This window comes from Eretmochelys imbricata, chromosome 7 (genome assembly GCF_965152235.1).
Source record: "Eretmochelys imbricata isolate rEreImb1 chromosome 7, rEreImb1.hap1, whole genome shotgun sequence".
In the NCBI taxonomy this organism is placed as follows: domain Eukaryota; kingdom Metazoa; phylum Chordata; order Testudines; family Cheloniidae; genus Eretmochelys; species Eretmochelys imbricata.
This window is the reverse complement of record NC_135578.1, coordinates 104,495,458-104,518,887: the sequence shown is the minus strand read 5'-3', so window position 1 is coordinate 104,518,887 and position 23,430 is coordinate 104,495,458. Positions and strand designations below refer to the sequence as shown.

The 23,430-nt window shown below is 41.8% G+C and overlaps 1 protein-coding gene across 1 annotated transcript in view; it reads right to left on the bottom strand.

Annotated features, from left to right (window-relative positions):
• Window positions 1-654: 654 nt before the first annotated feature.
• FAM53B (family with sequence similarity 53 member B) overlaps window positions 655-23,430 on the bottom strand; it is a 124,074-nt gene continuing 101,298 nt past the window's right edge. Inside the window, exon 5 of the mRNA XM_077822944.1 lies at window positions 655-4,084. Coding sequence (XP_077679070.1) covers window positions 3,722-4,084 — 363 coding nt within the window. The 3' untranslated portion in view covers window positions 655-3,721. The remainder of the gene's footprint in view (window positions 4,085-23,430) is intronic.

The window sequence follows — 23,430 nt, the reverse complement described above, 5'->3', positions numbered from 1 at the left end:
AGAGGGAATGGGAACAAGATTGGTGCTGTAGAGGCTGGGGCAATACTAACAGTTCAGGAGCCATAACTGACAGTAAAGGATTTGGGAGCGTTTGCACAGTGTTCAATCAGTCCAACTGGTAGCTGATTGGATGTTAATGATGTCTCAGAGCTATGCCACCAGCAGAGTTTAGGAACTATCATTTGGGGGAAAATACCAGTCATTTCACTTTCACAGGAAGACTCAAAATAGTCACTGAAGCCAAATGGTATGATGTGTGGCTATAAAAGATAAAATAGACAATAAAGCATTAACAAAGTATTCTCTCATACAGTGAAGAAACCACCCTTATTAGGCAATCTTCCAGCAGAAGAGACCATCCCGGAATGAACTGAGTAGCAGTTCTTTACAAGAAGGGCACTACCCCAAAGCATCTTATTCTTGCCTTTCCTTTAGAGCAGTGGTTCTCAACCTTTCCAGACTACTGTACCCCTTTCAGGAGTCTGATGCCTGAGCCCTGCTGCCTGGGACTCAAGCCTGAGCGCTGCCAAAGCATGTAATTTAGCTTTCTGGGGTCCCCTGTGACGTGGGACCCCGGGCAATTGCCCTGCTTGCCACCCCCTAATACCCACTCTGCACTTGCAACCCCCCCACCCCCATCCATGCTCCCCAGGTTGTGAAACACTGATCTAGATGAGTTGAGGTACCCCCTGGAAGACCTCTGTGTCCCCCCAGGGGTACAGGGACCCCTGGTTGAGACCCACTGCTTTAGAGGTTTCACTGAATAGCTAGTCTGCTTTTGAGGAAACTGATATTTTGTCAGTGTGTCTTTTTAAAAAGTGTGCACACAGAAGTGCATGTGTCCCAGGTGGTGTGGTGCATGTGTCCCAGGGTGCACTTCTGAATGCAAGGGTCAATGTGTGCGTGATCACCTTTATGCACCCACAACTTGGGCATACAAACGTCTGATTGCACTTTCCAAATGATGTGCCTAAAGAATTTAGACAAGGTGTGTTTTCTCGATTAATGCATTGAACAGAACATTGTTTTCACACAGCTGTGTTAGTTCCCGAACAATAAAAATAAAAGCATCGCCCATCCCCCCAAAATGATTACTTGTTTGGCTTCCACTGTGTGCCAGCACCTTATCTAGAGAGAGAGCTGAAATTAACATTGTCACAAACAAAACACTCTATGCAATTTGACTGGACACTTTATAAAGCCACACAACTGGATGGATTCCACTGTGATACGAGATGCTACACACATCTTGAACCACTGCAGAAAAAAAGTGCAGTCACATAAGAAGATGTGGTTAAAATTCCATATCTAGGCTATTGTTCTCCTATAAGTAAAAAAGAAAAGAAAAGATTGTTTCCTCATAGACCTCTTAGCAAGTGAACAGCTTATTTTACCAAGGTAAAAGGTATGATAAATTGTATAAACTTAATGTTCACCACTTTATCGTTGCTAAAAATGGGGACAGGGAAAGGGGAAGCTTTCAGTGCTGCTACCTGGCTTTTCAACATCTTGAGAGCTTACTTTGTCAAATAATCATACTGCATTTTACATCAAACCATTTCACAGTAAAACACGCCAAACGAAAGCACGGAAAATCTGTATTTGTTAGTGGGACAGGGTTTAAACCCTCTCTGAATGTTCGTGTTTTATTTCTGTGATTTGGTAAATCACAGGATAAAACCCATCCTAAGTGACCAGAAAGCAATTTCTCATCACACCTATTGCATCTACCCTAACAACATGGATGACCATTGGCAACAAGCCCTGTACAGCACTAGTGCTGTGGAAATCCTCAAGCGCAGTAAGATCAAGCTGTCCAGCAGTTTAGACAGAGCGAATGCTGCACCAGATGCTTTGTGCTGGCAGTGTTCTGTAGGTCACCTCACAGTCATTATGAGTTCCATGCCAAATTTAAAACAAACTTGTGTTGTTTTTTTTAATGAACCCTTAAAAGAAAGAAAAAAATATCACATCCCTGAAGTAAGAAGTACTGGAGAAAAGGCTGGCAAGATGTAGGTAGAAGCAGAGGAGTAATCAAAAAGGTTCTGGTGTATGAAACCTTGGACAGGCTTTCACAAGAGTTCTTCAAAAAGAGGAGGATGACTCAGTTGGACTCTCCCACAGTGATGAAGTAAGTACCTTCTGTCTTCAGCAAAACTAAATGTGAAATTCTGCCCCCCCCCCCATGAAAGTCAATGAGAGTTTTGCCTCTGGGTCAGAATTTCACTCTATGTTACCTGCCAGACGTGCCCGACAAGCACAAAGGCTTTAATCAATGTACTGTTATCACACCAGACAAGGACATCTAAGAAAATCCGAGCCTGTTGGGATGTTTGTTTTGTTTTATTGTTAAGTCTCCAGTTCTGATCTCACTTACACCAGTTTTCTACTGGCTTTGCTCCACTGACTACACTGGACGTACTCAGATTGACACTGGTGTGAGAGCGAGATCAGAACAGTCACCATTAGAACTCATGTTACCTGCCAAACACTGAGTTGCCTCTTCTAAAAGCCTTGCTTGCACAAGCCTAGTAGAAAGCTGGACTATTTTTCCACTGGGTCTAAAAGAGAGGCTTGAAAGGAAGAACACTAAAGCAGCTGAGTCTAATACCAATTTCTTTTGGAAACAGCAGAATTTGCTTTTATGCTAATGCCCGGCACAGCTCTAACACTGATCTGAAGTTCCCAAACACTGAGACATGGGCCAGATCCTCAGCTGGTGTAAACAGGCATAACTCCATTGATGTCAAAGGTAACTTACGTCAGCTGATGATCTGGCCCCAGGGGGGTTTGTTTTTATTGTGCGTTCCCTAGCCTCTGCTTTCATTGAATTAAGGAAACTGAAAATATAAATCCTTTGCTGTGATCATGATCAAATGTCAAGCACTATGCTTGTGATTTCCCTCTAATGGCTCTGTTGATGACTGCAGGACTAAAAAGGCTTTATGACAAGGCAATATGGGATAGTTCTGTGGTTATGACTTTAGGAGTGTTGCCTAAGTAAGGACTGCAAGGTTTCAGTTATAAGATCCCTAACTCAAACTTGAGCTGAATAATGATCTCCAGGATGAAATGTTAAACTAAGGATTCATCACCCCCTTGCAATCTCTCCTCTCCTAGTGTCTAAGGTGCAGTATGGAATCAGAAGAGGGGGTATGAATCAGTTAAAATGAAACATTCCTTATATCTTGCTGCCCAGGAAGTCCAGGCTGATGAGGGTCCCAGTGAGGCATAACATAGCCCCTCTCAGTCTGGCTCTCTGTACTAGACAGTACCTAGTTTGTGAATCAAAACCAGTACTTTATTTTCCAGTCCTTAAAAAAAAAAAAATCTAAACACAAGTATTCACTAAGAAATTGCAGTTACTCCAACAGCTGCAATTTCAAGTTTACTAAAAGCTGTTGACTTAATGATGGAGGGGGGGAAATGCAGTTTGGAGAGCTCTAGAATGCTTCTTTCCAAAGCCTCATGGGCTATTTTAACCAAACTAGCTGATATCTGGCTACAGTAGTTATGTAGAATTTCAAGATTTAAAAAAAAAAATTCTCAGGATACCTGATGACATTTGGCAAGGCTGCTTTTGTCTCCTATTGCTGATAGGATGAGAACATTGATTTGCTTTTATGCCTAAATACAGTATAACCCGAGGATTAAACCTAGGAGATTCTACTACTCCCTGTTCTTAATTCACATCCCCAAACCCTGATGCAAACAACATCCTTTAATTGTTTTCTATTTGCTCAATGTCTAATTCACCATCTAGCGGAAAGACATTCCGCCCCCCTGTCCCACTACTCTTCCATGAAGCTCTTTCATCTTCTTTTCTACTGCTCTCGTCTTCCGTGGCACAATAATCTGACTCTTCCCAAGAGGAGTCGTCTTTGCTAACTCTACATTCTTCTGCGTTTGAGTGCGGCTCTGGCACAGGGGTGCAGGCTGGTGTCCTGCCTGGCATGACATCAGAGGAGGAAGGAGATGCTGTCCATGACTTGGGGCTGTTGACACCAGGGCAGAACTGATTCTGCGGAGCACAGTCGTCTACTGTGGTGCTAAGGCAGCTAAGGCTGTTAAAGGTTTGACGATTCTGCAAAGGGAACATAAAACAGGCAGATGAAACAATGGCGTTCAGTTTGCACAAACAAGGTCAAAGAATCAGCTGAATTTAGAGAGAGGGGAAAATGTACTGCTTCCCTTAGGACATCTCCCTGCCAGAGCAAAAATGGTCCTTATTGTACACTTACCGGTGTCCCCCCCCCCCACCCCACCATGGAAGTTTCATGACACAGACATTTTATAAGGATTATCCCAGGGAGAAAATACCCCAGGTACTAAAGGGCTCTTTAATCTAGCAGAGAAAGGCATAACAAGAACCAGTGGCTGTAAGATAAAGCCCATCAAATTTATAATAAAAAGAATGCCCAATTTTTTAACAGAGAGAAATTAATATTGGACCAAGCCACGACAGGATGTGGTGGATGCTCCATCTCTTTTTGTCTTCAAATCGAAACAGGATGTCTTGCTGGACGATAAGCTTTAGGCAAACTTATTGGGCTGAATTCAGGAGTAAGCGCATGGAATTCTAAGGCTTGTGTTATCCAGGAAGTCAGACTAGATGATCTAAAATTCCCTTCTGGCCTCAGAGATCTATAAATGAACTCCAACAGCATTCAAAATGATTAATTGAAATGTTCCTCTTAGAGTCTTCAGAAGCCACTGCAGAGAATGCTGTTCAAGTCTCTCAAAAGATAATAATTACACTTAGTAAACCCTTTGTGAAAAAGAAAAATCCCATCAGCAAACCCATCTAGCAGACAATCTGCCTCTCTCAAGCCCTCAAAGACTTAATATGTTACTTTCCCAAAATCTGCCAGTAAGAATTAGGTACTCTTAGCAGCAGCAATTTACATGCTGGAAATCCAGGCCTACTGTTAGTTCCCTTTGCAGTAGTTCTTGCATTTCTTCCACCTTCTGTAATGTCTGCTGGATGCAAATGTAGCCACTTAGTTTTGGATACATTACACATTACCCCAGCCTGGCTGGTTTAGGACCTTGAGATCTGAGAACTCAATCAGCACAGATCCATTCAGTTGCAACTAAATGAATTAATTTTTTTAAAAGCCATTTACTGCCATTTGATGGGACATTTTGGACAAGCTGATATTACTGAAATATCATGCATAAAAGGATCACAGCTACTGAGCAAGGAAACTTCTCCCTTTCATAGGAGCGCTTGCAGTATTGCTCCTAAATACGTGCTTCTCGTTACAAATTGTTTAAATCTATGGCCAGATTCAGGAAAGCCTTTAATCTTGTAGCCTCTGTAGGCTGCACCTCTGTAGTAGGAAATGGAGAACTGGCTCCATTTTATATGGATTAGGACCCTAATTTTAAGCATGTGTTTAAGACCCATTGATGTCTATAGGACTTATGCATGTGCTTAAGTGCTTTTCTGAATTGGGGCCTTTGTGGTTATGCCACAGTGATAAGCACTGCATCTCAGTACCAGGCCCATTTATTAAGGGGAACACAAGATGATCTCTGTATCGCTCAGCTCTGTATGAAACAGGCTTTGTGGTTGGTTGTAGTTTCTTGAAACTCTTTATTTAGTCCGATCAAAATGGTTTCAAAACACTGACAATGATGAGATCTTTGCTGGCATTTAGAATTGCTCATGTTAAGCTATGGTATGTATGACATGACAGTTCTCGTCCCTGGAGATACTGCTGACTGCACATGCATACATATTTGTAGTGACACTTTTTAAAAGAAACAAACAAAATTCTAATCACTTATCTTTATTAAACTAAATTGCTACTCTCCTGATGTTCACTATGTAAGCAAAGCATGTACTGCAACAAGGAATATCCAGGGACCAGTGCAATTTGCAGTAGAACAGGAAATCCCTGTTCTGAATTTTCCAGTGGTTTGTGAAAAGAGGCAAAAACAACTGAAGAGGGAGAGACCAGAAAGACAAATGGACAGAGGCAATGCAAAGTTGCAAAACCTAGGGAAAGGGATAGAAGTCTCACAAAAACAAAGACCTGTGGAAATCTAACATCAGCTGATAAGAAATGAAAGCATATCCCTTTTGAGTTAAACAAGGACTTTAAGAAAGCACAAAGATAACTTTAAGAAGTCAAGTGATCACTGAAAATATTACAGGAAATAATGTCACTCCCCTCAAACTGACAAAATGTCCTTGCACCTACTTACACTGAAAGGCAGCCTACTATTAATCATTAGTTTCTAGTAATCCCATCTGTGCCCCATGAATCTAAAAATCCTTGGCATCTACAGTGCCAGTTAAAGCAATGCATGGATATCCAGTGGTTTGTGTACACTTCTCCCAAAACGAACGCCAACCATGTGATGCTATCATGTAAGCATTAACTCATTTCACAGAAATCTGGTCTGGCCATATCCTGTCTAATCCACATATTGCTATACACCCAGCACTGTAATATCTGAGTGCTGTATCAGAGCTATAGTCAGATAAGGGTGGTTAACATGTTTAGTTCATGTTGCTGTATCCTCCTGTAGAACAAGATTGTTTTAATTCAAGGCTAGGGTTATAATTAGCTTTCAGAACAGACCAATGTTATACTGCAAACGGGTGCTGCTAATCTGCTCAGTGTATTTTGGAATGCTGGTGTGAAAAATCCCCATTATATTAGGATTATGCCACAAACCACACTGCTGGTCAGATGATAATACTCAGCATGAACTTGACACAAGAATATCCAATCACATTTCTGAGTCACCTCCAGATGTACAGTTTGGGTTCACTGGTAATGATGGTGCACCACTGTGGACTGCAAAACCTATATGGCATTTCAAAAGAGCACAGTTCATAGCTAGTCTTGTCTGCTTTCAGTTACACTTCCTGAGTTTGATTTAGAAAGTGGGAAGGGCTGCCCACGGACAAATGGATCAATTGCCCTGGGAAATGCACTGATTCAGCATATCTCACAGGCAGGCTTTAATAGCAGGGTGGATGATCAAGGTACTAAAAGAAAAGGAGTACTTGTGGCACCTTAGAGACTAACCAATTTATTTGAGCATGAGCTTTCGTGAGCTACAGCTCACTTCATCGGATGCATACCGTGGAAACTGTATGCATCCGATGAAGTGAGCTGTAGCTCACGAAAGCTTATGCTCAAATAAATTGGTTAGTCTCTAAGGTGCCACAAGTACTCCTTTTCTTTTTGCAAAGACAGATTAACACGGCTGTTACTCTGAAACCTGTCAAGGTACTAAAGGGGCACTCAAGTATATAGGTAGTGGACCTGGGGGTACAGCAGTGGTTTCTATCATATACAGGGTTTACAGTTTGGTTCAATGGCTCTCAGCACCCCCACTCTACAAATTGTTCAGGCACCCCAGCTCTAGGAAGACAAGGCCATTGCAGAGAAGCTAAATGAATTCTTTGTGTCAGTCTTCACTACAAAGGATGTGAGGAAGACTCCCACACCTGAGCCATTCTTTTTAGGTGACAAATCTGAGGAATTGTCCCAGATTGAGGTGTTAGTAGAGGAGGTTTTGGAACAAATTAATAAATTAAACAGTAATAAATTTCCAGGACATAAGAACATAAGAATGGCCATATTGGGTCAGACCAAAGGTCCATCTAGCCCGGTATCCTGTCTTCCGACAGTGGCCAATGCCAGGTGCCCCAGAGGGGATGAACAGAACAGGTAATCATCAAGCGATCCATCCCGTCGCCCATTCCCAGCTACTGGCAAACAGGGACACCAGAGACACGATCCCTGCCCATTCTGGCTAATAGCCATTGATGAACCTATCCCACGAATAAAGAAAAGGAGTACTTGTGGCACCTTAGAGACTAACAAATTTATATGAGCATAAGCTTTCAGAAGTGAGCTGTAGCTCACGAAAGCTTATGCTCAAAAAAATTTGTTAGTCTCTAAGGTGCCACAAGTACTCCTTTTCGTTTTGCGAATACAGACTAACACGGCTGCTACTCTGAAACCTATCCCATGAATGAATCTAGTTCTTTTTTGGACCCTGTTATAGTCTTGGCCCACAGGGTATTCACCCAACAGGTCTGAAGGAACTCAAATTCGAAATTGCAGAACTACTAACTGTGGTATGTAACCTATCACTTAAATCAGCCTCAGTACCAAATGACTGGAGGATAGCTAATGTAACTCCGATATTTAAAAAAGGCTCCAGAGGTGATCCTGGCACTTACAGGCCGGTAAGCCTAACTTCAGTACCAGGCAAACTGGTTGAAACTATAGTAAAAGAATAGAATTATCAAACGCACAGCTGAACACAGTATGTTGGGGAAGAGTCAACATGGCTTTTTTAAAGGGAAATCATGTCTCACCAATATTTAATATTCTTTGAGGGGGTCAACAAGCATGTGGACAAGGGTGAGCCAGTCAATATAGTAAACTTGGACTTTCAGAAAGCCTTTGAAAAGGTCCTCACCAAAGGCCCTTAAGCAAATAAGAAGCCATGGGATAAGAGGTAAGGTCGTCTGATGGATCAGTAATTAGTTAAAAGATGGGAAACAGAGGGTAGGAAAAATTGGTCAGTTTTCACAATGGAAAGTAGTAAATAGCACGATCCCCCAAGGATCTGTACTGGGACCAATGCTGTTCAACGTATTTGTAAATGATCTGGGAAAACAGGGGGGCAAATAGTGAGGTGGCAAAGTCTGCAGATTATACAAAATTATTCAATGTAGTTAAATCCAAAGCTCACTGCAAAGAGTTACAAAAGGATCTCAGTAAACTTGGAGGACTTGGCAACAAACTGACAGCTGACATTCAAGGTTAATAAGTGCAAAGAAATGCCTCTTGGAAAACATAATCCCAACTGTACATACAAAATGATGGGGTATAAATTATCTGTTACCACTCAAGAAAGAAATCTTGCAATCACTGTGGATAGTTCTCTGAAAACAGCTTCTCAATGTACAGTGGCAGTCAAAAAAGCTAATAGAATGTTAGGAACCATTAAGAAAGAGATAGATAACATGAAAATATCATAATGCCATTATATAAGTCCACAGTATACCCACATCTTGAATAGTGCATGCAGGTCTGATCACCCCCATCTCAAAAATAGATATATTAGAATTGGAAAAAGCATAGAGTGGCAAGAAAAAAGATTAAAGGTAAAGAACAGCTTCCATATGAGGCTAGATTAAAAAGGCTGTGGACTGTCCATCTTAGAAACGAGACGACTGGGGGGGGGGATATGATAGAGGTCTACAAAATCATGAATGGCATGGAGAAAGTCAATAGGGAAGTGTTATTTACCCCTTCACATAACACAAGAACCAGGAGTCACCCAGTGAAATTAATAGGCAGTAAGTTTAAAACTAACACAAGTAAGTGCTTCTTCATCCAATGCACAGTCAACCAGTGGAACTCGATGCCAAGGGATGTTGTGAAGGCCCAAACTATAACTGGGTTCAAAAAAGAATTAGATAAAATCATGGAGGATTAGCCAACGTTGTCAGGGATGCAACCCCATGATCTGGTGTCCCTAAACCTCTGACTGCCTGAAGCTAGGACTCGACAACAGGGAATGGATCACTCCACAATTACCCTGTTCTGTTCATTCCCTCTGAAGCACCTGGCATTGGCCTCTGTCAGAAGACAGAATACTGGGCTACATAGACTGTTGGTCTAATTCACTATGGCCATTTTTATGTTCTTGTGATCTAAGCCAGTGGTGGGCAACCTGTGACACATGGGCCCATCAGGGTAATCCGCTGGTGGCCCGCCAGACCATTTGTTTACATTTGCACAGCCGCCCGCAGCTCCAATTGGCTGCAGTTTGCTGTTCCCGGCCAATGGGAGCTGCGGGAAGCGGTGGTCAGGCCTGCGCTGCTTCCTGCAGCTCCCACTGTCCGGGAACGGTGAACTGCAGCCACTGGGATCTGCGGGCGGATGTAAACAAACAGTATGTTGGCCGGCCAGCAGATTACCCTGATGGGCCATGTGCGGCCCGCAGGTTGCCCACCACTGGTCTAAGCGGTACTGATTGGCTTAGATGACCCCCTTGCATACATGTGTGAATGTAATAGATGGGCTGTTTCCTGTGCAATACATGGTGTAATAAACTCATTGCATGCATAGAGAGGAGTCAAGACTTTATGTTAACCATGCCATAAACAAACTTTCCGAAAGAGGACACTGAAGACCACACAGCCATTTTACGTTGCCGCATCTAGTTTTTTTAATGACACATTCTGGCAATGTGGTGTGCACACAGTATCTGAGTAGTACTAGACGCAGTGATTTAAAAGAGTGAGTGGAAGTGATGTGACTGTCTCTGCAGGAGCCCATGGGACCATACTGCTATACTTCCCTCCCAGAATGCCTGATATCCATGACTCATAAAAATAATGCTGAGAAACATCTTTCCCCTTTTATTGCTTTAAAATGCACCAGGTTGTACCAGCTGCTGTGTTTCTGGGGGAGAGAGGGGGGAAACTACCCTTCAATTTGCTACTGAGGCCCTATTCCCCCCGCATCCAGCAAAACATGAAGTACTCTGGCTAGAAACACCATTTAGCTCAGACTTGATTTTAAGCAAATGTTGCTCTCAGACCAAAAACAGCAGGAGCTCATTAAATTTTGGCAGCACAGTCATGTGACCCCCCCAGGAGCCATATGCAACACATCCAACCTGTCTCATTGTCTTCAAAGAACTGACTCTCACTCCACAAGCTTCCTGTCCCAGCATGCACTGGATCTTCATGTAATACCTGGGACAGCCTTTTGAGGAACTGTCACTACCTCAGTGTTTCCTAATCCTATTCTGGACCATGAGGGAAAAAAAAAACTTCCCTAGATGTTATGATGAGTATTGAGAGCTAATAATTTTCTCCTGCTGTACATCCATGTAAGGAAATGGGTAACAAAATCTACGTTTTTATAGGGATCTACAATACGACTTAATGCAGCAATAAAAGTGTATGTTAGAAGCTACAGCTACTTCAGCTACTCTGACGCAACAGTTTGTTGCTACTTACCTCAGTTACTCTATAACCAAAGGGCTACCACAGCCAATACAAACGTTTTAGCATCCCGTTTTGAGTGAAAGTTATGTAAAACCACAGGGCAAAGGCTGCACATGCTCTCTCTTTGTGTAAATTATTATCCCCTGTGACTTATTCTCTCTCCTTTCCATATGCCTATCTCTTGCTTTTGCATCACAGAAACACATGATTCCCAAAGGGGGAAGGCTCTGATGAAAACCAGCTGTGTAGACCTTTTCAGCAAAAACATGTGGGGGGTTTTCATGGGTCAAGTAGCCTGCTATGTAGCTACCAATGTTCAGGTTTAGCTGTTTAGAATATGAATCTAATAAATGTGCCTACAGAAGAAAGTATCTGTTCTGGATGAAGACGATCATCTGACACTCACTTCTGAAAGAACTAGAAGCTGAAGCAGATAAATGCAATACAAACAAACAACCGATTAGATTCAAACTCTCTCATCCCCACAAACTCTCATTTCTCTACATGGGAATTGCATATGGCATAACCTGTAGCATATTTGGAATGCAATAGGGTGGCAGGTCATGAGATCCCTGAGTTTAAATGATGAAGTAGCTTGGTTTTTCATACTGGCCATTACTAGGTTTGTATGTATATATTAGCTAGTGATATCAGAGATAAAAAGGAGAAAACAGTGCTGTCTCCATACTGTGTTTATATGTGCATTTGTATTCTCTTAAAGACTATGGGCTAAATTCACTACTGGGGTAACACAGAATTACTTCATTGGAGCCTCACTTGCTTATACAAACAAAGAATTCTGTGGCTTTGTATTAGAAATTTTCATTTAAAAAAACCCCCAACTTCCCAAGTAAAGCTGATGGCTGGCATTCTCCAGTACTCTACACAGATTTGTTTTGGGATTTGTCTCTGGCGCGCCTCTCACATCAGGAGTAACGCAATCGAGGTAATTTACACCAGTGTAAGCCTCATCTCAATGAGAGTAGAGTCAAACTCCAAATATCTATTGAGTAATCTGGTGTCAGTGTCTCAGCTACTTTACACTTCAATTATCTTTTCAAAACACAGAAACCCAAGGCACCGGCACTAAATTTATACAAATTGATCATCTCCTGAAATGCTTTAATCTCCATCCTTGAGCATTATGTTAAATGAAGCATCATCAGAAAAATAAGACATTGCAAGCAAAGGCACAGTTCTATATAATAAATTGTTGTGATTGAGTCTTCCACCAGGAGTCCCTGCAACTCCAACTCAAGGGACGCAGAGCCAGAGTCTGATCTCATTTACACTGCTATAAAGCCAGAGTAGCCACAGTAAGTTAAATGGAATTGCACCTTGGAGCAGGTTTCACTTGGAGGCCAGCATGCCTAGTGGCCAGGCCATGGCTTGACAGTCCTTCAACCCCATAGCAGGTTTCGCTCTGGGGCCAGCAGGCAGACTGTAGCCAATCAATTCCCCAGTACTCCAAAGCTCTCCTGGACAGATTGAGAAAGATAAAGAGACCCAGGCCTTCCCTCTGCACTGGGTCCTGGCCTAGGACCCAGTGGGGAGAAGGGTGGAATGTCTTGTCACCTCTTCCTGGTGCACCTGACCAGCCTCTTCCTACCTCCCCACATTCTCTTCTCTTTGACGTGTGGTCACAGCCTACTTTCCTGCCCAGTTGGAGTACCCAATCAGTCCCAGAAGCTCAATCATTCCAGCTCTCTTCCTAGTCTCCAGTTATGCTCCATCAGCAGTGTGTGTAGGAGGGAAAAGGGGCAGGCCCCTACAATCCCAGTTGGGCCTTACCAGACCCTCTCCTGTGGACTGCTTTGTCCTCAGAAGCTGCAAACTAGGTTCCTCCCTTCAAACTGTCTCTCGTTCATCCTCCCTCCCTGCTTGACTGTCAGAGTCTTTTTCTGAGCAGATCTTCCACTTGGAGCATGCCCCACCGTACTGCGCCTTCACTCCCTTAGGTTCAGTAACCCCCCTCACCACACCGGCTTACATCAGGTCTGAACTTGCCTGGAGGCAAGTGTCAACTAGCCAAATGAAATAAGAAATATTGTGGTTTTGTTTTGTTTTGTCTTTTTTTTTTTGGGGGGGAGGGAGGGCACAGACGTTCAGCCAGGAACAGTCTTTTCTTAGAGGGGGGCAGAAAACAATGAACTGATCTGACAGCATCTTTATCACTCCTGGTGCTTGGTTACTGCAGCGTATTGAGCCATATGAGTGAATTTCTTTGGAAGCCTGTTTGTGAAAAATAACAGCTAGTGCATGAGTTCAGCGGCTGCATTTCAAATGGAAATAGCTCTTTTCTTTAAAATAAAACCCTCAAAGAATCAAAAGGCACTAGTCCATATAAAAGACTAGGTATTAGTCCATATAAAGGCCTTTGTGTTGCACAAGGCACACAGCAAAGAATCGCTGCCCCAAGGACTATCCTTTATGAAGTGGTAGATGGTACATGTGAAAGGCCTGGCATTCTAACTGGTTTGTGATGTGCGTTCTCCTGTCTCAAAATGCAGACTTTTCTGTTCATCCCTAGGAAGCTGCAGGAGAGCTGAAGTATACTAGCATGCTGAGCATAGTGCTTTTGCAATGAGTTATCCATATCCTATTTCCCTTGCAACGGCTTTCATATATCATTTGTTGACAGGAATATTCTCATCCTGGGTCTATGTAAAACACATATGAGATTCCCAGTGCCAAAGAGGTCGTTTCAATATTCTGATGTAGCATGATTTCAGTAAGAGGTTCTCAAAATGTGGTGCGTGACCACTGGTGGAGCTCTTGCTTGTGGTCTGGTGGCAAGACCCTGATAGTGGACGCCAGCTCTGTGACAAGATAGTACACTACATCACTGCTCCTGACCAACAGTTGGAGAGCTCAAGGCCTGTGACCTCACAACAGCCATGCCCCTAGCCCCTGATTGGCTGGACAGACAGCATTCTCATTGGATACCTGGCCTCTATAAAGATCCCAACAAGAAGAAGAAGCTGGCCTGAGCAACAGGCCATTGCCTATTGGTTGCTGCCTCGACTGCATTGCCTCGCTACCTTGTGTAACTTTACCTTGCCATCCTCCTATCTCACCTGATCCTGCCCTGCTGTGTGGCCTGACCTTGCCTTACTGCCTTACCTAACCCACTGACCTAGCCCCTTGGATTGGAGCTCCGCTGGTCAGCCACAGGGAGTATAAATTTCTAAGCATCTAAGTGACTTCACAGTCTAAGCCCTATTTTTCAAAAGTGACTTAGGTACTTAGAAGCCTAAGTTTCCTTGAAAGCCAATAAGACTTAGACTCCTAAATGCCAAGGACTTTTTTAAAAATTGACTTAGCCTAAGTGGATTTTTCAATTCATTAGCAATTTTGAAAAAATTGGGGGAAAATTTAGTTTCAGGTTGAACCGAAAACAATTTTTAAAAACTTTTTAGTGAATTGAAAAGTTGGGAAAAAATTGTTTTGGGGGTTTGAGCATTTAACATTTTAAAGTTGTTTTCAATAAACGTGAAGGAAATTTTGAAACAAAGCCATTGTGCGCTGAAAAACTGGAATGTTTCATTTCCAAAATGGTAAAACAAACATTCTGGCTTTTTCCACATTTATTTTTTACAACACATAACTGATATGAATTTGCAAAACAGTGTGACGATGTTGAATCTGCATTATTTACCTGCCCCCAACCAAAAAAAAGTTTGACAAAAAAATTTCACTCAGCTCTACTCTTAAGTCACTTAAACACTTCTGAAAATGTTGCTCAGGGTGCTAATTCTCCTGCACCTGTCAACTCGTATTAAAAGACCTGCTAAAATAAATCTAATAGGTTTCTGCTATTAATTTTCCATGTAAACGAATGCTGCAGTTGCTCCAGGGATGTTGTATTATCATGAATGGGAGAGAGGTGTCCACACAATCTTAAAGATGTAGTCCATGTAATGGTGAATGGAAGGGGAAGTATTGGGAGTGGGATTTGGAAGTCCCCCTGAGACACCTCTTGATTTCAGTGGGAATTAGGGGCCTAAGTACCTTTTCAGGATCTGAGCCTGTATCTGTAGAGAGTCATTTTCTCATTGTCCTATAACATCCAAAATTAGATCTGCATCTGCTGCAATTCGACCTCTGACATAAAACCATTAAATAGAAGGATCACGTGTAAGCTGATGAAAAGCTCATATGCTCTTGGGTTGCTGTATATTTTGTTGCCATGCCTAATGAAGGAAGAACATTGCTATTTCAGAGCTACATGCAGTTTTATAAATGAGACACTGTTTATAAAGTTGATTTGCCAGCACTCAATTTAGAAAGCAAGTTTTCCCAGGCACTGAGTTTCTGTGAAATCCTCTGTGTTACTAATCCTCATTGCACTGGTCTGAGGGTAAAGAGAGGAAAAGATGGCCCTATGACAATTCATTTGGCTGGCATTCTGAGGTTGTTGCAGCTGTCCGTTTTAACAGGAACAGAAGCCTTGCTAATCTTAATGTCATAAACTTTGGCGGGATCTGTGATACTCTAGTTACCCGGTAACAGATGAGGGGTATTAAGTTTGTGAACAGTGTTGCAAATTAAGTTCTTCGTGCCTGAAGGAGATGATCTCCTCTGCATTCTAGGATTAATGATGTATCCCACATTGTCTTCAAAGGACCTTTTCACTCTTGCACAATTTCAAAACAAACATTTTGTTTGTCTTGCCTACATTGTAGACTCAGTCAGAAACCTCCCTTTCTCGTCTTTTGGCATGAATAGAATTTTCCTTGTAACAAAAGAAAATGTACCCTCTGCAAGCACAACATTCTTTCAAGTCACCCAGCTGCAGATACACACTTGTACTGTACACTGTAGAGCTCAGTTTTGTACACCTCGCACATGCAAAGCTGCCAATGAAATGTGCTTGTGTAAGGACCAGAGATGGTTAAATGTGGGGAAACCCCCCCAAAAAACTGATTCATAAATATTTTCTCAGATAGAAGCCTTGAGTTGAATTAGCCCTGATATACAGGGTCATATTGGGCCACATCTTCAGTTACTGCCAAGGAATTTAAGGCCTGATCCAAAAGCCTATTGAAGTCTGTGGAAAGAATTCCACTGACTTTAATGGGCTTTGCATCAGGTTCACACAGTGCATATCAGGGAATAGCATCAAGCACAACATTGCACTCCACTGATTGAGGGGCTGCTAAGTGCAAGGCGGTCTCCGGGCATAAGTTAGAGCAGCCCATGGGCTCTACTGTTTTTAGTGCAGCTCTTGGATACTCCTACAGAAATGGGGGAAAACACCTTGAAAAACACCTCATTTGTTTTGAGAAGGCTATGACCTCTACTTCCAAATCTGATTAAAGGGACTTTCCTCAGACAGAGAACATCAAACTTCAAAGGAGGGGCAGATGATTCAGAATTAGACCTGTGTGTGTACACATGAACAGTGCAATCAAACAAATAGGACCTCTTCTACCATGATTTTAAACTCTCCAAACTCAGTTATATATCTATAGCTATAGATTATGTAAAATATATACAACAAAAGCTTCACTCACTCATTCTCATGTGTTACTCTAGAAGAAAAGTGCTTTTTCATACACATTTTGGGTCTGTAATGGAATAACTGTACTTTGATAGGAACCTTTAACACACTAGTGAGGTTATTGTATATGGTAACATGGAAAAAGCTTTTTGAGCAAGGATCTGCAATATTTTTGTGATGATGAAGCCCACATTTTCACCTGCTGTTGGATGTCTCAGCTGCCTGGTGAGCAGATGTGAATCAGATGCTATATTCACTGCACCATCTGTTCTACATTCATCTGGATTTTTTTTTGTTCATTTATTGGGTGAATTTAGTGCTTGTGAAAAGTGCTGGACTGGCAAAAAGTCCTCTATTTATATCTGCCAGACAGAAACAACATCAACATAAGCAGTACAAGCTTCCCCACAATATCTCACCAGTAGTAGTTCATTCTCCGCTCCCACTCAGCCCTTCGCTGCTTCTGTGACTGTTAACAAAGTTGACATATAGCACATAGTGTGCTGGCAGATTTTGTAATGTAGAAACTCATCCACTTTGAACAAGACTGAGTTCATCACTGCACATCCAGTCTGCAACTGGGTGCTTCAGTAAGATAATTAATAGTGGGTAATTTGGACCATTGTTTTCACTAAATTGGGTTCATATTCCCCACTGGACTGCCATCAGGCAGTAATAACTTTCAGTCACCAATAAGTAAGCTGAATCTGAACCAGTGAATGGCTCTATAGTCCATTTCTAATCTCATGAGCCATTCAGTTTATCCTGTTATCCCTTCCAAAAATATGAAATCTTAGGTGCCCAAAGAGAGAGTGCTGATAAATCTACATATATGGGAGGGAAGTAAGAAGATGCTAAAGAAACAACATTGCCATAAAAATTAAATATATGTAAGAAAAGCCTAAAAAAGCAAAACTTCTACATCTCTCCTCTTCTTCTTCTAGCATCTTTAGAGCTAAGGAGCTGCTGACATCTCCAAAAGGTCGAACTGCAGGGGAAAAGCCATAAAAACGCAAAGCTGCAAGACCAAACTGAGGGAGCTACAGGCCGCCAACCTCAGTTCTTGCAAACCAGACCACCCTCAGGGCAGGTCCTTTAGCACTATCCAAGACCTCTTGTATGACTGCTGTAAATGCTAAATAAAGCACACACACTCTTGTTTGACAGGTTTCAGAGTAGCAGCCATGTTAGTCTGTATTCGCAAAAAGAAAAGGAGTACTTGTGGCACCTTAGAGACTAACAAACTTATTTGAGCATAAGCTTTCGTGAGCTACAGCTCACCTCTTGTTTGACTTGCACTTTACTCTGTGCCGGTCCAGTCTTGTGAAACTAGGCACAGTGCAGCGACCAATGAGCCCAAAATATTCTAAAGGGAAATGATACTTTATTTGGTTTCAAGGCCTATTCTGATCTTGTCAACTTGCCTGTGAGTATCTATGCTCTACACAGGGATTGCTCAGGTTCATGGGTGCCTATTTGATCTCTATTCTGCCTTTTGCTGTATACTCTTGTGCCCCCATCCAGGGGCCTTCTTTGTGGGAAGCTGGAAGCACAGAACAATTCAAGCAAGAGAGATGATCTCAGAAGCACTCTCAGCAATATGTCTAAAAAACTCCAAATACACAGCAATACGATCCACATATCTGAGGAGGAATAACAACGTGCAGTGTTTATCTGAGCATCACAGGGCATACTTAATTATCTAGCTGGCCTGTTTGTATTTGCACTGGCATTTTTCATCTAGGTTTTAATTAATCTAAGTTTTATGGATCAGGATTCCATGGAGCTGTTTGCACTTCAGGGCATTCCTTATATTCCCTAACCTCCATCCCTGCATCTTTAATCCAACCTTTGGTTAATCAGTATTACACAGCTCGGAGAACATTGCTTGTTTAGAATGCACACACTTATACATGTTCTGCAGTACCCAAACAGGTCTAGACATGCCAGGGCAAGTTGTGCTGGCCTTATCTCTGCCCTTTTCTGATTCAGTCTGTTTAAACAAGGCTGGGAATGTTCTTCTAACATAATGTTTTCTATTTAAAGTACAGTAGCTCTATTATAGAATCTACTTTTTCCTTCAGTCAGTTGATTCATTTTGTTTTTCCTTTTGTGTGAATTATTAAATGGTTTTCCCGCAGTCAAATTCTGCTGTCATTTTCAAGGATAAGTCTATACTGACTTCAGTGGGAGCTGACCCTATGTAACTGATAATAGAAATTAGCTCTTGGTGTTTGTTTTCACTTGGTTTCAGATAGGAGTGATACCACCTGTATGCATGATTGTAAAATGCTTATAACAGATGAGCAAGGCATTTGGGAGCCGGGGTTAATAAAGGAGAAAAATGTGTTATTGTTTGTATTTTTGCTTCTTTAGCATGTATTACCTCTTCCTGACCTCCCAGGGAACCAACAGATATACCCTTAAACAAGGAATCAGGACTTCTTACGCTTCTTAACACATGTGGCAGGACACATTGATTCTGCAAACACTAACTCACCCAAAGCCTACTGACCCTGGTGGAAGTCTTTCAATTGACTTCAACATGCTTTGTATCAGGCCGTTGAGCAGTACCACTGGTATCAATGGGACTACTCCATCTGTATAAAGTTCCTCACGTACTATAGGGTTTACAAGACTGGGCTCTTGTCTGCAGCTGGGTGCTTTAGCAGAGCAGTAATTATAGAGTAGCTGTGACCATTAAATTCAGTGGGAATTTTGAACATGCAAGGAATACACAACTGAGCCCTGTGGTCAAAATTATCAAATTTCAGGCAGCCAAATTTCAGGCACCCAAACTTAGCTGGAGGAACATATATAAAAGTGACCTGAACATGTGCAGCTCTTACTGACTTAAGTGGTCACTGACTGACTTTTCTCGGTGCCTATGCTTTAGGCACCCAACTTGAATGTTTGGCCTGAATTCTTAGGAAAATAACTCTTTCATGACCACCTTGCATACACCATATAGGGGCTGGCTAGATTTTTCGGCTTCTATCTGCACCTTCCCGATGCAGCTGTCAATCCTTTAACTACATTTGAAATAGTTTCCAAGATGTGCAAATCAAGCACTCAATCCCAAGACAACTTTACAATTCAATGTCTCTTCTGTGACAAGTCACTAATTTAGGGTTGGATGCAAAACTGACTGGAGTCAATGGGAGTCTTTCCATTGAGTTAATGGGCTTTGGGCCAGGTACTTACAATTTCCTCCAGCCACCGTTTTTGTATCTAACAGACAGAGTTATATATTAAGAATAAACGTGGAACACAGGCAACTTAACCACTGCGAAAGCTAAGGAAATTCACCTTACATGTTTCTTCATAAAACTCTCTGCCGCCCCAATAAAAGGTAAAACTTAAACTCTCTCCTCCAATGAAATTCTAAGAATGTCTCCCTCAAATAAGAAATCCCCAAGTAAATATGCTAGAATAAATATTAACAGAACTATAGTCTCCAAGGTAAAACACTTGGAATGGGTTTTGCACAAACACTTTTTCCCCCAGTTAGGTAATTGCTGCAATTTTCTTGTTAAAGGTGTAATGCTACAAACTGTCGACAATAACAACCCTACCTACTAAACTGTCAGCACCTCCTATTAACACACGGTGCTACAGTTTCTTCATAGGGCTGAAAATAACTATCTATGAGAAGGAAACTGAGAACTGACCTGTGGGTGGAAAGTATTCCGCCTTCTCATGCTGCAGAGAAATCTTGCTGTGATGGAACAACTCCATCAGCCTTTTCCTTAACACAGCAACTGCTACTCAAGCATTTGCACTAAAGGGAAAGAGGTGCAGGCAGGCGGTTCAGACCAAAACATTAGATTTAGGGGTTTTTTAAACTTAATTATAGCAGGATCAGCACCCGAACTGGTAATATTTAAGTTCCATAAATTTCCAGTCGAACCCCCTTTTCAGTCAAACCATAATTTTCTCAAACTTTCATTTTAGGCCACTGTATTTGAGACTTGGTCATAGCCTGTAGGTAATATCATAGAATCATAGAATATCAGGGTTGGAAGGGATCTCAGGAGGTCATCTAGTCCAACTCCCTTTGAGTGTGTGCACGTCTGAAAGTTTGAGCCAAAATGTTTCAACAATGTTTTAATATAAAGAGAATGATAACCAACTCTGTTTGAACAGACCTCCATCGGAAACGACTGGGAGAAGAAAGCTGAATTTTGGCATGGAAATAGCTCTCACTGAGGAGAAATACATTTGGAGAATTTGGGTGATATTTTTTATTGATTTCACTGAGTTATGGCTCTTTGAAAACTCCTTGTAGAGATACACAGTGCATTTGCACCGAGGTTTTTTTACTAGTGTAGGCTGTGTTGCATAGTTTAGCTGCGTAATGAAGAGTATACTGATGGTTCAGTCTGTGCAGGCCTTAAAAGGTGAAGGAGTTTAGAAATGCCTGGTTTGTTAAATATGTGTAAGCAGAGATTTCACTCATTTAATAAAATCATCAGAAACAGCATGTCATGGATAGTGTAAAGCTGCTCCTTCTGCAATATGGCAGCACCCTGCTAAACAGAGTCTGATGATTATATGACTGTATAAACAAACACTCATTGTTGTAATGACTATTGTTTTGCCCCTGATAGTTACATGGCAAGTATTTGTAAACCAGTTAAAACTTCCGAAATAAATAAATAGTTGTTTTTTAAAGAAGAAGGGCTGCTGTGCACCAGGCAGGGCTAATGCCAAGTCCCAGAGAGGACAGAACATCAATTGAGATTGCTTTCTTTTACAAAACCCGGGAAATGGCTTATGAAAACTAAGTTAAGTTTTATGTTAAGGTTTTATTATTAAGCAATCTGTTATCTCTGCCTGCCCCATTGTACATAACACAATAGTCTTCAACTATAACTACAGTTTAACATAGAGTTTTTCTACATGGGTGTAGCATCTTGTGTGTTATAGTACTATGTCTATGCCGTGCCAAGTCTATGAAAGTACACAGTATCCACACCTGCACCATGTATTAGGGCTAATTTACACCCTGGTATGCACATGAGGTTGTAAGACCCCCCCCTCCCAAATGCATGGCCATGTTACATGTGCCAGGATCTTGTTTCCAGAGCACAAGGGCTGCATAGCTACTGCTTCCCTCCCCCCACCCCACCCACAGGCAAGTGGTTAGGGTGGAGGTGGACGGGGAAAGGGAATAGTATGCAGAGCCATTGCTCCTCCCCACCCCATGCAAGTGGAGCTAGCTGGGGCTGGGCACATGAAGAAAAGGAAGTAGTGCCCTTTGAAGAGATGCAGACCACTACCCCTTTGCCAGATGTGACCCTGTGCAACTTCAGCACCTCCTCTCTCAGTCACAATCCCTCAGGGGACTACTCGTAGGATGGTGCAGCTAATACACCACACACTACTAATGGCTGGGCCAAAGGCACACTATAGCACTGAATATGGCACAGGGATGGAGACTTTCATATGTCACCTTAGAGAGCTGGGTCCTATTCCCCTTTCTACCAACTGTGACCTTGTGCAGCCTCTCAATACCTTGCTTAAAAACTGGTAGGAAAGAGAGTTGCCTGCCTCCTAGGGAAAGGGTACTGAGACCTTGTTCAGTAGCAAGGGTTGTGAACTGCAGAGAAGTATTAACATGAGTTGGTAGAAGAGGCAAATCCAGGCTTTCCGGTCTCCTAGGCCAAAGAGTATTTTGAGTGAGCTTTTACCTGAGATGCAAGCAGGCATGCAGGGTTGCAACTCAAACCCTGCTAAATTGCAATAGTGTACATAAAACATAAAGTAAAAGAGACAACGATAATAATACAATTCTTGGACTAAATTTAAACTAACAAGTCTGTTTTCACTGTGCAAACTCTAAGAAATAAACAAATAGGCATCATGAATAGTCAAAAGTATGTTACATTCTTGAATGCATTCTGTTTTAATTATCAAAAATGTGATTAGAAAGAGCAATTGGGAATTTTTTTCTTTTTTTAAATGTATGATTTTTAATCATAGCAGCATCTCATTAAACCCAGAGCTGAAATGAAATATCTCAATGCATTGATTCTGTGCGCTAATCCCACTGCAGGACTATAATCTTTCTAACTGCTGGTTGCACTGGATTTCTAATTTACACGGTGACTGTGAGCTTTGGAGTCTGTCTCCAAAGGATGCTGAAAGATGTGGCTGTCTTACTTCTACCAACAGTAATTGGCTACCACTGCCATCATATACTAGGGCAATGAGGAAAAGGCTAAGGAATTCCAAGATCAACATTCATACTGGAGGAAAGGATGCAGATTTTATACTGACATTACTTTTTCCTAGAACAAACTTCCAGTGATTAATGAAGTGTCAGAAAAAAATATGACTGAAATATCCAAGGAAAAAAACACAGGGCAGTTATAAAATATGTGAAATACAAATAGAATACTCTGTCTGTCCTGGAGTCTGAGCTGGATTATACCTAGGAAAACAGGCCCAGATATTGTCTGGTCATTAAGTTCTTGTTCATCCAATATTTTTTCCGATAATTAATAGCTAATGCCTGTTTACCCCTTTTGAATTATTTCAACTCACAGGAAATTCTTGCTGGCTGAAGTGACACACACAGATGGGGTCAGAACTGTGCTCTCTGAGCTATGGGCTTCCTTTGCAGTCCTGTATTGGCCAGTCACATAGTGATCTGCATCTGGGTTATGCAGGACTTGGGGAATTCGAAAGACTAGATACTTTATTATTAATTATTATTATTATTATTATTCCTATCTACTAGATAGTTATTCATAATACCTAACTCTCTAGAATGCTTTTCATTCATCAAAGCGCTTGATAAAGAAGGTATCATTAGCCTCATTTTATACATAGGGAAACTAAGGCACAGAGCAGGGAAATGACTTGTTTGAGGTCACCAGCAAGCCAGTGGCAGAGCTGGGAAGAAACCTCAGGTCTCAGT